The sequence below is a fragment of the Phasianus colchicus genome, chromosome 15 (genome assembly GCF_987193195.1).
Source record: "Phasianus colchicus chromosome 15, bPhaCol1.hap1.1, whole genome shotgun sequence".
In the NCBI taxonomy this organism is placed as follows: domain Eukaryota; kingdom Metazoa; phylum Chordata; class Aves; order Galliformes; family Phasianidae; genus Phasianus; species Phasianus colchicus.
In genome coordinates this window covers 15,495,347-15,510,934 of record NC_143450.1, presented here as the reverse complement: position 1 = coordinate 15,510,934, position 15,588 = coordinate 15,495,347, and the positions used below count along the sequence as shown (strand labels likewise).

Below are 15,588 nucleotides of genomic sequence, written 5' to 3'. Positions count from 1 at the left end.
GTAAGGGATGATGTTGCTGAACGTGAAATGAATTCCTCCCTTGCCACCTCTTTTTCCTTCAGTAGGAGTAGTGAAAAAAGCTATTTATCAGTCAGCCACACATCTATTTATCTCCACTCATTTGAGCAGTCTCCCTCAGCATGAAAGTCTGCTAACACAGCTCAAGCTTGTACACAGGCCAGTGGTTGGCTTTAGTCCTGTGACCTCTAAGCCTTGGCAAAACACTCCTGCTCCACTGGATGCGCTGAGACAGAGCACAGCCATATTTAGGAATATGGAAACCTTCCAAATTTCATCATCTTTTCCCTCAAAACCATAACGACTGTTTGATTAATTATAGCCTTCTCTGCAACCCTAAGCTGTCCTCTGTGTCTTGCCAGCTTCAGGTACACGTGCCACAATAATGCTTTGCTAACTGAAAATACAAGATTAGAAAGAAGGAGAAAAGGGAAGAAAGGAGTCCAGAAGCAGTGAGGAACTTACAAGAAGTAAGTACAGAAAAAGAATAGGAATCTAAGTATCAGAATAAACAACGTGAAGCATTGCAAGTCCATACCTTGCTGCAGGGAGCAATCCAGTAGGCTATGGCAAGGAAGGGCAGGCCTATGGAAACCCCAAAGACAGCCAGGAACTTCACAGCTATGGATTGCTGTCGTAAGCCTGAGAGGTTTTCATACCACATGGTGAGCAGCTGCTGCTGGCAGTTGGGGTGAGCAACAAACTGCAAGAGAAACAGAAAAAGGAATATTAGCAGCATCGTCTGAAGAAGAGATTTTGGCAAGCAGTGTGCTGAGCGCATCCAATAGAAAAGCACAGGACATGTCTTTGTCATCCCACATAGCTTTTGGTGTCAAAAAAACAGAACTGCAAACTAACCTCCCCAAGTCCCCAGTACTGGCAGAATGAGTTTCAGTTCTGGTCTTCTCTCTACATAAAGGTTTTGTCAGACTGCCTAAGCCAAAAGCCAATGCCTTACAGTGAGCAGTAAGGACAAAGCACCTCTTTGGAATCAGGGACTGTAGCTCAGACTGTCCAAGCTGAGATACAGAAAAGAAGCAGTGAGGTTCTTTGATGCTAGAAGCTGAAAAAAATCTCTGATAAGTGGCTAAAGCCATAGGAGGCCATTGAAGGAGTAGCTCAGCACAGCACCAACGTAACGCTGTTTTTGTTTGTTGCATATTGACCTAAAGTGAATCATTCTGCATGGATCTTCTCCTGTCAACTCTAAGAGGCCTGGCTGGTATTTTGCAGTGAACAACTTTAAATGCTTTACCTCAGATTATCTTTCAAAAATGATGGCTCATCCTTTACTGATCAGAGAAATGACAAATATAGAAGTAGAAGGAAGTGCTCTGGAACAGAAAGTACATATTTTGTATCTTACAACTGAGGTTCTTCAGTTTATTGTTCAGGGGAAAAAGAAAAGGCGAGCAGCAGACAACTGAAAAGGGCAATTTCTTAATGGTAAAAAAAAAATAAATCACAGCATCACTGGATCCCACAGAAGAGTTTTATTATAAAAGATTGAACTTCTTTATTTCATATTGTTCATCAGAGTGATTGAATTTAGCATATGACTGTTTTTAATAACAAAGAGAGATAATTAAAAGGCAAAATAACTGAAAGAAAAGATGAAAAATAGATACGTGGCTAATTGCATTCGGATAACTAAACGTTTATTTATGGCTTTGGTGGGTGACTAAATATGCTGAGAAGGGAAAGGCAAAACCCTCCACTGTTTCAAAAGGCATTTTGAATTTTCTGGAGGTAGACAGAGGGGGAAAGGCTAGAGAGAGAAAGAAGAGAAAAGCAGGGGCTACAAGTTCCTACTGTGCTTTCATCTTCATTGTCTTTGACAAAATGATCACATCAAAAATATAACGGACCTTTTCCTAGACGATGGTATAATAACAAAATGGTTACTGTGATTTTTAATGACCACTTCGTTGCTAGCAGAGAGTGAAATATAGTAGCATGGTAATTGGGATGGCTGTGGAACAGTGCAATTCCATCTTTAACAGCACATTAGCAACCATTTAAAACACACTGCTTTTGCTTCAGTTGAATTAGGCTTTGGGGCAATGGGGAAGCTACATTTCTCGAAAAAAAAAAAAAAGGAAAGGAAAGGAAAGGAAAACTATCTTTTGTGACTAAACCTTTCAGGGTGAAGGAATCTGACAGTGCTTTTAACCTCTTCCATCTTGAGGAATATTACCAATTCGCTATGCTTTCAAGTTGTTTCTCCCTCCCAGAAAAAGTTTTTTCAGAAGATGTACTATAAATCATCAGTCCTAATCATACGAACACTTAGAGTTTAAGGTAACAACAACAGCATGACAATGAAAGATTGCTCAGGCTAATTATCTTTCTGGCAAACAGCCAAAAGCCATGGAAGGAAGCTGGACAGAACTGATTCCCCTCATCAGTTTTGTTTGTTTGTTTTTCCTTTTTTAGATGGGACGAAATCAACATCAGCTTTAACAGCTCATAGAAAGGAAAGATGCAGTGGTAGGCAGTCAGACTTCTGCAACAACAGGACAAAGCACCAGCCAGGTTTCCTGGCTTCCTCCCACCCATCATCATTCACCATATTAGGAGAACTGATTCAAAGAGATTCAGTTGCCCTTGGCAATCAGGCAGTCAAAGACTTCTGCTGGTTGGCATTTCAGAGAATTCAGGAGACATTTTAATATGTTCATTGTTTCACTCTGTCTGGGAACAGCTAGAATGAAAATACAGAAACGGGGATATGGAGAAGGAATTGCCATAAAGCCAAATTCATGGGAGTAACATATTTTGTTCAAGACAATAAAGATCGACAGTGTGCTATAAAGCCTTGGTGGTAATCATCTTAGTCTGATTCTTACAAAAATGAAGAAAAATCATAAGATAGATAAGAGTATGAATGGATTTTGATCTGTTATTTGCTTACAAAAAGCAATACAGTTTTTCATTACATATACTTTGTCATATATTATTGAAATACACAGCAACCATTGGACAACATCAGCCTTCTCTTGACCCAAAACATCAGAAATTGATTTCAGATTCTCAAAGACATGGAACAGCTATTTAACTTTCTCTTTTCTCAGCGAATGGCCACAGACATCAAATTAGATATTACACTAATATTTTGCTTAGCATTATAAACACAGAAAATGCTTTGTAGTGTTTCTACATTCAGAAATGGCTGCAGTAACTTTTCTGATCCCATGCCACACACAAACCAATAGATGGTCATGGTTTTTCCTTATGCTGTGCATATTTTATTATTAAGTCATATAAATAACAATTCTCTCCAGCCTATGGGTTACATGTATATTTTTAAGTTAAAAAAAGCTTAAAAACAAATCACTTGCCAGCATGAAGAAACTATTTAAATAATAAAGCGGCATTTTCGAGAGCTTCTGAAAAACACAACAGTACTGACAGCTCCAAAAGTGATCTGTCCTACAGGGGAGTAAACTCTTCAGTGAAAGTTGACTTTAAATAAAATATGGAAAACAACATTTTCAAAGCCTTTGGTGAGAATTGAAAGAGTCCAAAAGAAGGGGATGTTTCAGAGATGGCTCCAGAGAGCAAACTGGACAACAATTTTCCACATTGCTGCCTGAGCTATGACACCTCATTCTTGTATCTTATTACATATATACATTATGAAAAGGCATAGGAGATTCAGGTTGGATATTTGAAAAAATTTCTTCTCAGGAGTTGTAGTGCAGCAGCACAGGCTGCCCAGGGTGAGGGATGTCACTGTCCCTGGAGGTATTCCAGAACCACAGAGATGTGGCACTTGTGGGCATGGTCACTGGACATGGTAGGATGGGTTGGGCTTCAGGATCTGAGAAGTCTTTTCCAATCTCAATGACTCTATGATTCGGTGTACTGTTTAAGCTACACCCAGGTGACAGAGAAACAGGAAATTCCTAAGAGTGCCAGCCAACAGTCAGACAGAAAAAAAGCTGTAGATCTATCAGCAAGAATACAAGAATTTATGGTAGGATTGGCAAAAGGCAAGAATTGGCCTTAGATGATTGGGGTTAATCACATGTTACAAAAGCTTATATCTTTTCATCATTGCAATAATTCTAATTTGCTTATGAGCAGAGAAATCCACCATCAATGGAGAGGAATTAAACACTCAGACAGTCTCATGTTGTTCCACTCATGCAATGGCACAAAACAGCCAAGGGGTGAGAGGTAGGAAGAAAGAAGTCATGAGTAAGGCAGAGCAAACAGTTCACAAACAGCACAAACCAGCAACTTCAATGTCCTGTTTCACAGAGAACACTCCTTCACATTTCCCCCAGCTCAACCCTTCACTGTAAGCACTGACACTGGCAAGCATCACCAATTAAATCTGCAGTTCAGAGGAGTGTTTAACCAGTGAGTGAATGCTGGAGGAGCCACACCAACAGACCCTCAGGAGAACAGCTGTAATGGCAGCAGGCACTGTGAGAGGCAGGGGTGAGCCATTCTCCTTCTGATCATCCAACTGCACTCATGACCTTCACATCACCTTTTTGGGTTTGTTATTAAACATTTGTATTTTGAGATAGTTCATTACTTCTGCAAACATTCCCTAACTCCAACTAGCGGGCTCTGCTTATGCTGCATAATGCTTTGGATCATGGAGATCCTCAAAAAAAGCACTAAAATGGTGCTGATAACTCACTGGAGTCAGTTATCACCCTGCCCCTCTGAAGCACATGGGAAAATGATGCGAGCACCCTGTGGTGCATGCACATGGCTTCTCTATTGCTGGGGGTGTCTGCAGGGGAGCTCTGGTTGGGTTGAGATCAACAACTTTTTTTTTTTAATTTTATACTACTTCTCATTTTTGAAGCTCCATTTGATAGTTTGAGCCTCCTGGGGCAAGAAAATATATTTGGGTTTGTAGTGAATAAAATGTGCTTAAACTGAAAAGCATTTTTTCAGCAAAAAATCCTGGAAAAATTTTTTGAGAAATATGTGAAAGGTTTTTGATCTGGCAAAAAGAGCCCTCTGCTTACAGACTGATCAATGCAGAACATGGCATGAAGTAACTAAAAGACAATTACTGAAGCTTGATAGGAAACACACAGTTGGAAGTGCCAATAGACACACCTCTTCATGTTGCACTCTGTGTTCTCTGAACCTTGAAGTGAACAAACAGTGCTTTGTTTCGAAGAAATTGTTATGAGACACCTTAAGCAGGACAGGACATATTAATTTCATGATCCAGAGCGGGAAAAAGAATTTGCTTTTTGCAACGCTTGTGCTGCTGAATTACAACAAACGGAGGTGACAGAAGGTAAATGTGGTGGGATCTTCATTGGCCTTATTGGGCCTGGTAAAGTAAAGCTGTAGAAAGTTTAAGAAAGATTGGAAATTACTTGGACTCAAATCACTGTCATCTTATTTATTCATTACAAATAAGTGAAGTTCCAATCTAAATATCCATGCTAAGGGATGGTGTCCAGAGGGACACACTTCAGTTACAGCTAACTGCTACCCATGGCCATAGGCCACATTTTTAAAACCATTTGCTCCAGAATAGCCTTACAGGGGTAAGCACATCAGCCAGTCCTAATTCCTCCACCTAAGAGCAAAAAAGAATTTCACAAGTCCCTGTTCAACTCAGGTGAAAGAAAATTCAGCAGATCAATGCCAAAAGGATCTGACCATAGGAAAACAACAAACTCTATGCGGGCTGTTGCAGTTGCTGCAGATGGAACATGAAGCAAGGCAACGTCCCTGGCATGAGGATTTCTGCAGCTTTTCCTCTCTGCTTGGGGTTCCTTTGACTGTCTAATGGTATCAGATATTCATGAGAATCTCACTCATCCTGCAGATTTTTTTCCTTAAAAAAACAACTGCTTCAATGAATTTTCGGACCAGGTATTGAGTCAAACAGGTATAAACCTTATAGTAAATGGAGATTTTTATTTGCAGTCAGAGTCCAAATGACCTAGAACTATCAGAACAAAATAAAAATTAATTGTGCAGCTTCAGTCGCTGTTACTTTAAAGAGATGCAATAAAAGTAGCCAATATGGTGTTAGTAATAAAATAAACCTTTTGGAAAACCTCTCACGTGAACCTTCTTAGCTAAGAAAACTTATTAGAGCAATTTGAGAATGGGGAAATGCACGCTTGCATCAAATCCCAAGACATTCACATATTCCTCAAAGTTATGGAAACCCAATAAACCCAATATCTGGATCCACTTGTTGATTAACTCGAGTTACCTAATCCCAAATCCTAACTTTTAAGCACTTAACATAACTACTGTTTCCAACCATACACCTTTCATGCAACTCAGTCTGCCCTATAAAAACAAGCATGACATTTGGGATAAATTTTCTGCTCTCTGCTAAATCGGTGAGCACATTAATGGGGTTGGGATCTCACTCTGCAGGATTGACAAGCAGTAGAGAGCTACGGTAGTGAAGGACAGCCCAGTGCTGGCATAACTTCCCAAAGCACCTATGCAGTGCACAGCTATAGAGGAGACAGCGTAGTCCCATTAGAATGAGCAATGCAAATGGAAACTGGATTTGACTAGGCACAAAATATTGAACAGACACAAAATAAAGCCAAATAAAAACAGATTAGTCTAATAGAAAACAAAAATAATGGTGTAAATAAAGCTGCCAGGACCATTTTGGTTGCAGTTCTCCTACTGACAGAAATAATCCTCAGTGCCGAGTGAGAAACACAAAGTTAATAATCCTTTTAGCAATGGAGGAAAATTTCATTGTTATCGTTCTCACTTGTATTTTCAACCCATGTTTTTCAAAATTAAGTGCTATATTTGAGGTATAAAACTAGGAAACGTAGCGTTTAAAGAAATTCTTTAATTTAAACCTCTCCATAGTTTATTTTCAATTTCACTTCCTTTATTCAAGAACAGGTACTCTTTTTTGTGCTAAACATTTTTTTGCTTCAGTGTAATGAGTTCAGTGGTTTGTTTCTGAGGAACCTCCAGTTCCATATTCCAATATGCTGGATGTTTTATGAAGAGATTTGTTGCTAAGGCCAAGTTTCTCGTTTCACATGCATAAATAAGTCTATTTATCTGACAAGCAAATGAAGTGAAAGTCCCAGCCTCCAGCATTCCAGGTTTTTCATATCTCTACAGAATCAGAACCACTTGGAAATCCTTATTTACCTATTCATCTGAAAGCATGCGAGAACAAAAAGCTACCAAAGAACAAATTTCCTTGGGTACCTATATAGAAAACAACCACAGTGGGCATAGAGTTTTAAAATGCTATAACCTCTTCTCTTGAGAGAACCAGTCAACTCTTTTCCAAATGACAGGGAAAGACTATGCTGATACAGTGCTCAAATTCTAATACCTCCAACACAGAGAGTTTCACTCCCACAGTTGATGGAGAGACTCTCTTGTAGGGTAAGCCCCCTCACCATGAAGTAGAGAGTTCAAAAAAATTATTAAATATGGACATCTACAGGCATGTGACATGAATACTGCATAGAAGAGATGCAGCTTGGGTCACTGCTCATGGAAATGCTCAAATTGGAACAAGATTTAGGAAATGCCTTCACTCTGAAATACTGAATCATCTTCTTTTCTTGAGAGTTTGTACTCATCTCCATCTGACTTTCTGTCCCAAAGACATTAGCAGGTCAACTGCCTGTGGGAGATAAATGAAGCCAGAATTGGGGGCACATAAGGTCAGGTTTATAGCACACAATATTAATTGTTCTTTTCTAACAGAATTTTAATATTAATAAAGGTAATTTTTAAATCCTTTTATCTATGATGGAAACACATGCAAAAAATTTGATGCGTTCCTCTGCTCTCTCATCAATGTCTTCATGGACATCTAAGACCCTGTGGCACTTTGCAAATGAAAATAATTAAGTCTGCATATTACCGTAAATTGGGAATATTGCAAACACCACTCAGGATGGAGATATGATTCATTTGAGCCTTGAGAGGATGAATTTATGGGCAGGAAATAACAAAATGAGATTCATCCTGGAAAAGAAATTAAAACATCTGGGCAAATGGATATCATCAGAGCCACAGATTTAGTGGGAGGAAGGAACCTTGCTAATGAAATAGTCAGAGACATAAAAATTGTTTCCGTAAGGAAGGAAAGTAACTCCTTCCCTATCACTTAAAAAAAAAAAAAACCCTGTAAAACACAAGTAAAAATACAGGGAAAATTACATGGATAAAAGTAAGAGTCCAGAATGACCAGAGTTTTTCTATTGTCACATAAGAAAATCTCCTTTTTACAGTTTCAGCTGGCTCTGGTGATGGAGATAAGAGACACTTCTCATGCCTCTGCTATGGCCCCAATCACCAGTGAATGACTTCAATGAGCTATTCCTGAAATTCAGTAGTTGAAAAAGAATGACCAGAGTTAAACAAAACCAAAGCAAGAAGCCAACTTCCTGAACACCTTTTTCATGAGAAGTTCCCCTTCTCAAGACCTCACATATGGATGTTAGAACACAGCCTTGCCCTGCTTAAACCATTATCTGTGCACTCTATGACCACAGGGATAGAGAAGTTTAGGATTTATCCCATGTGAAATTCCAAGTGTTCACCCTGCTCCAAAGAGGGACAAAGAGCCATTAGGAAGATCTCCTATAGCCTTGACAGCAGGGGCTGATTCTTTTGCCTGTTCCATGGATGGAGCCACTGGGGTCCCATGCAATGGCAGGGAGTTCCCTGGCATACAAGACACAGCACAGGGCAAAACTGCATCCTCAGAGCAAATGAATGGGAAACTGAGGTTGTTGCAGCAGTTAACAAGAACTGTGACCAATGCAGGAAAAAAAGTTATAATCTAATATAGCCACGAGTATTCTGTTTGGAGCATCCTCCATATGTTAATTATTAATAATACATTTATGAGAAAAAGTTCCTGTTCCAGTTCTCCATTAAATAGGATTTACACAGCCATCTGGTGTTCTGTTTAACTCTTATTAATTTTTTTTAAAACTCGGTTTGTGTGTCTTACTGTTAATCTAATTAAAACTCGTGAAAGAGAGCGGTGCTCTGGCTTTGTGAGTTATGAAATGAGCTGCTAACTGAGAAAATAGAGAGGGGCATTCGAGGTTTGCAATTAAAAGAATACAGCAGCAGTGATTTTTGACATTGAGAAAGAAGGGAACGAATGTCACTTCTTACAGAGGAACAACAGCATTCCATCTAAAGGTAAGTGTCAAAATGTAACCCTCCTGCCAGTATTAAAGGGTGATAAAAAAGGGTAGAGCAGCATGGAGAAAAATGAGAACAGAAAATAGGAAGCGTTCTCCAAAGGTGATACACACTACTCAAATGCTCTTCTTGTGGTACACCAAGAAAAAGTGCATTTCCTCACTGCTGGAGTCTGAGGGAAGAATTCAAGGGAGAGCAGCCCCAGCTTCTGTTCTTATACCTCACAAGTGAAAGTGACACCCTGGATGAATTAGAAATAAAGTCAAACACAGGGAAAATCTGTACCATATTTATATTTCCAATGTCTGATAGGGATTTTTCAATTGTTTAAAAGAAAATACACTCTTGCAGTTTCCCATCCAAGATAGTGAAGTTAACCCTTATATCTTGCAAGCATGCTACTAACCAGCTACAGAGATACAGAACGGCTCACTGCTTCAGGGCAGATGAACTCTTAAAATATCAAAGCTCTTCTGGAGAACAACAAGCTTGGGGGTGAGTAACCTGGTTCTGACAGAGCCCGTGTGAGAAAGCACGGAAGAGAAACTGGTACAGTCATTGGGATCAGTTGTTTTATTTCACTGGGAAGAGCACTTCAGTTTAGACTGCCCAGCCCTCTGCTATGCCACAATGGGGCTCCACTGCACCCTGCCTTCCTCCTCCCTTTGATGGAGCAGGAAGAATCCAGACCTTTACTGGGCTGCACACATGAAGCCCAGCAAGGTTGTACCAGGAGGCAACAAAAATAAGCTTGCAACAATTCCATGACATATGCTAGAAGCCCTTTTCTTGACGAGCACCCAGCATTTATAAATGTTTAAACATTTGAAAACTGTTTACTTCGCTCTTTACAAACTGTTCCTATTGTAGCAATCACTGTAATAATTTTTCAAGGAATCACAAATTAAGATATTTAATTGGAAGGGAGCGATATCCCCAGTGAACTTGAACAGAGGGTATTTGAGTGCAGTTTTCCAAGAATTTCTGGGTACAAAGTGTTAGTTTAGTTCTTTCAGGTAGAGTTGTAATACAATTCTTAGAGGATGCTTTATAAATGACTAATTTTAGCTCTTTGTTTGCTATGAAATACCTCGAAGCAGAATGTCTTAATTCTTCGCTACCCCTGTATATAAAATACTTCAGTTGTGTTATGGAGACCTAAACTTGCTTTCTTGGCAGTGTCTTATATGTATTAAGAGCTTCTTTTTCAGGAAAAAAAATACAGAAGAATACAAAGATAAGGCTCTGAAGTCTGAAATCTCTGGTGTTTTTTACTTGAATGAGTTTCCATTTCATCTGAGGTTTTGTAAATAAGAAGGGGGGAGGAAAAAAAGGAAAGAGAAAAGGATTCTGATCAATACATCAGTGCAGAGGAAGATCGTTCAGAACAAAACCTGCTGAAGTTACCAGCTGCAGGTTCCTGGGTAGATGAAGCAAGAAGGCTTCAGTCCCTCTTTCAGGGTACCTTCAGAGCGTTGAGTGAACAGCTCTGGCCTCCCATCCAGTTCAAGGCCAAACTGCCATTGGAATGAGGGATTTTTCAAGCAGAGATTTGGTCTTAAAAAAAAGTGTGAGAAAAACTGTATATCTGGCTAAAAGTGAGTTTGATGACTGAATTCACTGCTCTGTTGCTCTGTGTGCAGGAAGTGCAGCCCATACCTCCAGCAACTGTCACTTATTCAGGGGCATGACTACCAAATTAAGGATTTTGTTTAATTAAGATACTGTGACAGGACAAAAATTAGCACTAATAACTTAAACAGCAAACTACCTTAATTGCATCCCTAAAGCTCTCATATGGGTAAAATTGGGATTAAATGGGAATTGCATCAGCAGCTGTCCAATATAACCATTGATATTAAATAACTTGCAATGTAAGTTGTTCCCTTCAAAGCTTCATCAACTGAAGCCTACGGTAGACATTTAGAGTCCTAATAAGAAAGTGTGGACATAGAAGCTAATGGTAAAGATAAATTTAACTCATTTTTCTTTATCTCTTAAAACTTGGGATACAAATATTTAGTTTGGATATTAGCTTAATGAAAAGACCTATAGTATTGAACATTTAGTTTTCTCTAGTCTGTTGTGATGTTCTTGAGGGTGCCTTGTCTAAGGTTCTTCCTGCTGTTCACAAGAAGGAACAAATATAAGATATTCCAGGAGTCGCCCCCAAGTTTAAATATCTTAATTTCTCTGGCTCATTTAGAGCTTGTGGAGCTGGAAGCAGAACTGACCATTTGAGTGCTGATGCTAATGGTAGAGGTAGGTGAATTTCAGTAATAGGGGCAGCAGGCACAGATGTAGTCTCTTCATCTCATTAACTTTGCAAATGTGACCTGGAATTTATAGAACCAGTTCAAGAATTTATCAGATATGTATGGCAACTCGCTCTTCATCACATCCCTTTCTATTATATAATTTTCTTACAGTGAGAATAGGTTTTGGAGCACAGGTTTCATTTACACGAGCCTAAATGTCTCTCAGCTGAATATAAAATTTGTACCTGAAGCCTATTTTCTCTTAAGGAAATCATTACTACACTACCCTAACACAATCTCTGTTCAGCACTGCAATAAATACCAGCTGATTATCACAAGCCACTGCCAATAACCAAAGCCATTTATCTGAACACATCTCTGCCTCCCACAAATGAAGCTATCTTACTTTCCAGCTAGCAGTTAAATGCTCACCTTACACACAAACACTGATGAAAAGGATACTCTGAGATGTGCTAAACTGAGTCAACATGAGTAATGTTCATGTTTATATTCTATAATTAACAGTAATTATCCGTGGGCAAGGAGTAGTTGTGATCTACAAAGGATACTTTCTCAAGCATATGAAGTTATTTATAAAATAAAACAACTGTATGTGGCAGATCACAGATGCCTTAAATTAGTGGTCAGACATCATAAAATAACCAACTATTATAAAAATATAAGAAATTGAGGAAATATTCCCTTGAAGCAGTCTAAGCCAGGACAACCATGCTCAAAACAGCACAATTACCAGCAGCAATTCAGCTCTGGGTAATGGTTTTGGTATCTAAAAGATGACACAAGCGTTCAGAACAATAAGGGAGGAAAATAGCACAGAAAACTTCACACATTGAAAGAACTCGAGGTTCTGACCAGCTTCATAACAACTCTCAGTCTATGGATGAGTGGGGTTTCTCCTTGGTGATGAGCTGAATACCTTGCAGTTGAGTTCATTTTCTAAAAGAGCATCAGAACAAATTTGGTCCCTTGTTACCAAAGCAACGGCTTCGCCAGCTGAACTTGACCCAGCTTGTGGAAAGGCACCTTACTAACCATGGGCTCAGATGCTATATACAGCATACTAGGAAACCGTACTCGGCTCCAAACCATGTGCTCCTACACAAAAGCAATTCATTTCAAATAAGAGCTCTAAGATTCTCTTCAATTAATGGCTTTCATAACAGGAAAAGACCCTCTCTGGGCAGCAGAGTAACACAGTCAAGAGGACAACTGGAGCATGTGATGGGTGTGCAATGGGAAAGACAGCAGATGGTAGCTTGAAAATTTGGAATGCTCTTCCAAACCCGTTGCAGGAGCTCAGTTTCTATCAGTGCATATTGTAGGAGCAATTAATTGGGACCACCCAGACCAGAATTTGCCAGAATCAAGTTTTCCATTCAATGAACATATTCCATGAAGTGCTAGGACTCAAGGAAGATTTCGGTGAGACCAAGGTTTTATCTCACTGATTTTCCAGCTGAATATCTAGTTGACATGCAAAGATGTATCCACCCAAACAAGTAGCTTACCTTTTTGACCTCATACTTAATTGCCAGTTTAATTCTGCTCAGACTTGGCCGGTGATGCTCAGGGCACAGATGTATGTTCACATCTCCATTCAGAATTGCTTCTACTTCTTCAGTGTCTCTGCACAGGTCCAGTACCCCCACTACAAAGTCCTTGCATTGCATAGATAGCTTCCTATAGTCGTTCTAAGGGAAGACAGAGAGACACAGGCTATTTAACTGTGCATTTGAGAGTTGGCCTCAGACTGAAACTACAACAATAAAACAGCAGAAGGGAGCAACTGTGAGCAAGGATACATCTGCAAATCATACTGGCTGGAAGCATTTGATTTCAGCCAGCACAGAACTAGGCTTTTACAAATACATACGAACTCCTTTCCCAATTAATTAGCAAAGTTTCTACCAGCAGCATATCCTAAGTCACAATAAAACGCTCTCTGTAGAATGGATGAATAATTTGTATAGAAATCCTGATTCAAACAACTGCATGGCTTCTCCTCTGTGCATATCTTCTAGAAGAATGAAAAGATATCCAAACAAATGGGTTTGAATTTACATCAAATTTTACCATTTATACCTTTTGCAATAAACTCTTTAATAAATATCAAGGAGTGGCAGACCAACACCAAGCTGCAGCATCACACCCAGATGTGCTCAAATGAATTAGATAGCTGTAATACCAGTTTTAGTTTCAAATATATTACCTAGCAACATGGTTAAGCTGTTCCAAAAGAGCATCCAGAGGATAATTTCCCTCATAACACTTCTCTAGGATGTAGGACTTCAGAGACCCAACATGATTTTCCATGAAATAACTTCACCTTGCAAACCCAATTTACATTTATGGAAAAAGAGATAGTACGCAGCTGACTTGAGAGATGGCTAGAAGAGCCATTTCACTGCCTTAAACTGTGATTGATTTTCACATGCTGGCACTTTAAATGAAGAAAATGCTACCATCTGAGTAAATGAAGTAAATTAGAACACGATTAATGCTACCATTAATATCCTAACAAAATGTTAGGATTAAAGATTTCATGAACCAAATAGAAATAATAAGCATAAGATAAGCTCCTACTGATTTGAGAGATCTTTTCAAATTAAGTTTGATGAGTTAATTAAATTCAGCAGCTTAACTAATTAAGCAAGAAGCCAAAAAAGAAGGTAGTTAAACCTGACTTTGATGATATGATAAGAGTAACCTGACTTCGCACTCTCATATTTTCTAAATTATTAATTCTTACATTTAAACATAGCAACATATTAGCCTTCCTTGTAAAGCCATGATCTCAATGATCTCAAATAACAGTGCAAACATTAGTTAATTAGACAGTACAGCACTGATTGAAAGATGGTGTTACACTTAGAGGTTGTCAAACTTCTCTGGAAGTGGTAGGGGTGTTTTGCCCTTCAGAGCCAAGTTGCTCTTGACAATGAATATTTTCTTAAATAAGATGGTTTAATAATTTTGCTATGGCTTTTGAGGCTTATCTGATGCCCTCGCACAGAGGCACCTTGGTTATTTTACTGTCACATGGGTTGAAGTCTGCTGTTTCCCAAGTCAGGTCCAGGTAACACAACATTAATGCATTGCCTTTTAAAACGTACAACTGTTTGTTGACAAAGCATCCACTTTACAGGTGTGCATAACTGGGAAATCACCAGCATCCAGTTCACCTCCTAGGCTTGGAGTTTCATGCATGAAGATTTTCCATGAGAGCTGGAATTCACATTAACCCCTTAAGGAAGTGATGTAGAAAGTGTGGTTCCTGTCTGTGCTTTGGGTTTCCCAGCCCGAGGTCTTTAGGAAAGCAAGATGTCTATCAGACAGCTCTCAAAATTATCAGTTGCACGCAGCCCAAAAGTGCTTCAGGGCCAGGATGGGAGACTCTTGCAGAAAGTGAAAGATACCATTTCTGATGGGTGTTTGTGAGAGCAGAGCCAGGGATGCATTCTACTGATAAGACCTTCTTGTGAGGAGGAACTTATAGGATTACATCCTGCTATTTGCTCCAAATGTTGAAGGCTGGGTTTCCCATTTCCTTGTCAAGCACTGCAGTCATCCACCATGTTTCAATTATGGTGCTCAAAAATGGAAGTCAGCAAGAGCTTCCAACCTTCATTAGAAGGGGCACAACGTAACCACAAGCAGGTATTTATCTCCAGTAGAGCAGGAGCATGCCTCATAGAAGAAACAGGGACACCAAGTCTTGTTTAAAAAGGCCAAATTAGGACACTAACATATAAAATGTCTTTGAGGTCAGGCAGAAAGTGACTGCACATTTGCATTTAAATCGAGCACTTATGTATTTTGTGGAGATAGGGTTTGTGGAGTGAATGTTACCAAACAGCGTGCACTGGTGTCAGATGTAAAAGAAAGATTGTACTGTAAGGATTCATAGCTCTCCTCTCTAATCAATCCTGTGCTTTAATCTCCACCATGCCAAAATGTTCTCTGTACTGAAACAGACCGGGAGAACAGAAGCCCAAAAGCAAACCTCAGCCTGAAAGTAACTGCAGGAGCTGTGAAGGACTGCAAATACAGATCTGAAAAGGGGTGCAGGCTGGGAGAGAAGTACAGAAGTGCTCCAGGTAATGGAGACACTTAATTAGCCCAGCAGGTT

General features: G+C 39.4%; 1 protein-coding gene across 1 annotated transcript in view; it reads right to left on the bottom strand.

Annotated features, from left to right (window-relative positions):
* TRPC7 (transient receptor potential cation channel subfamily C member 7) overlaps positions 1-15,588 on the bottom strand; it is a 64,935-nt gene that overhangs the window by 26,935 nt on the left and 22,412 nt on the right. Inside the window, exons 3-4 of the mRNA XM_090150854.1 lie at positions 12,968-13,150; positions 557-721 (exon numbers count right to left, since the gene is read on the bottom strand). Of these exons, the coding sequence (XP_090006980.1) occupies positions 557-721; positions 12,968-13,150 (348 nt within the window). The remainder of the gene's footprint in view (positions 1-556; positions 722-12,967; positions 13,151-15,588) is intronic.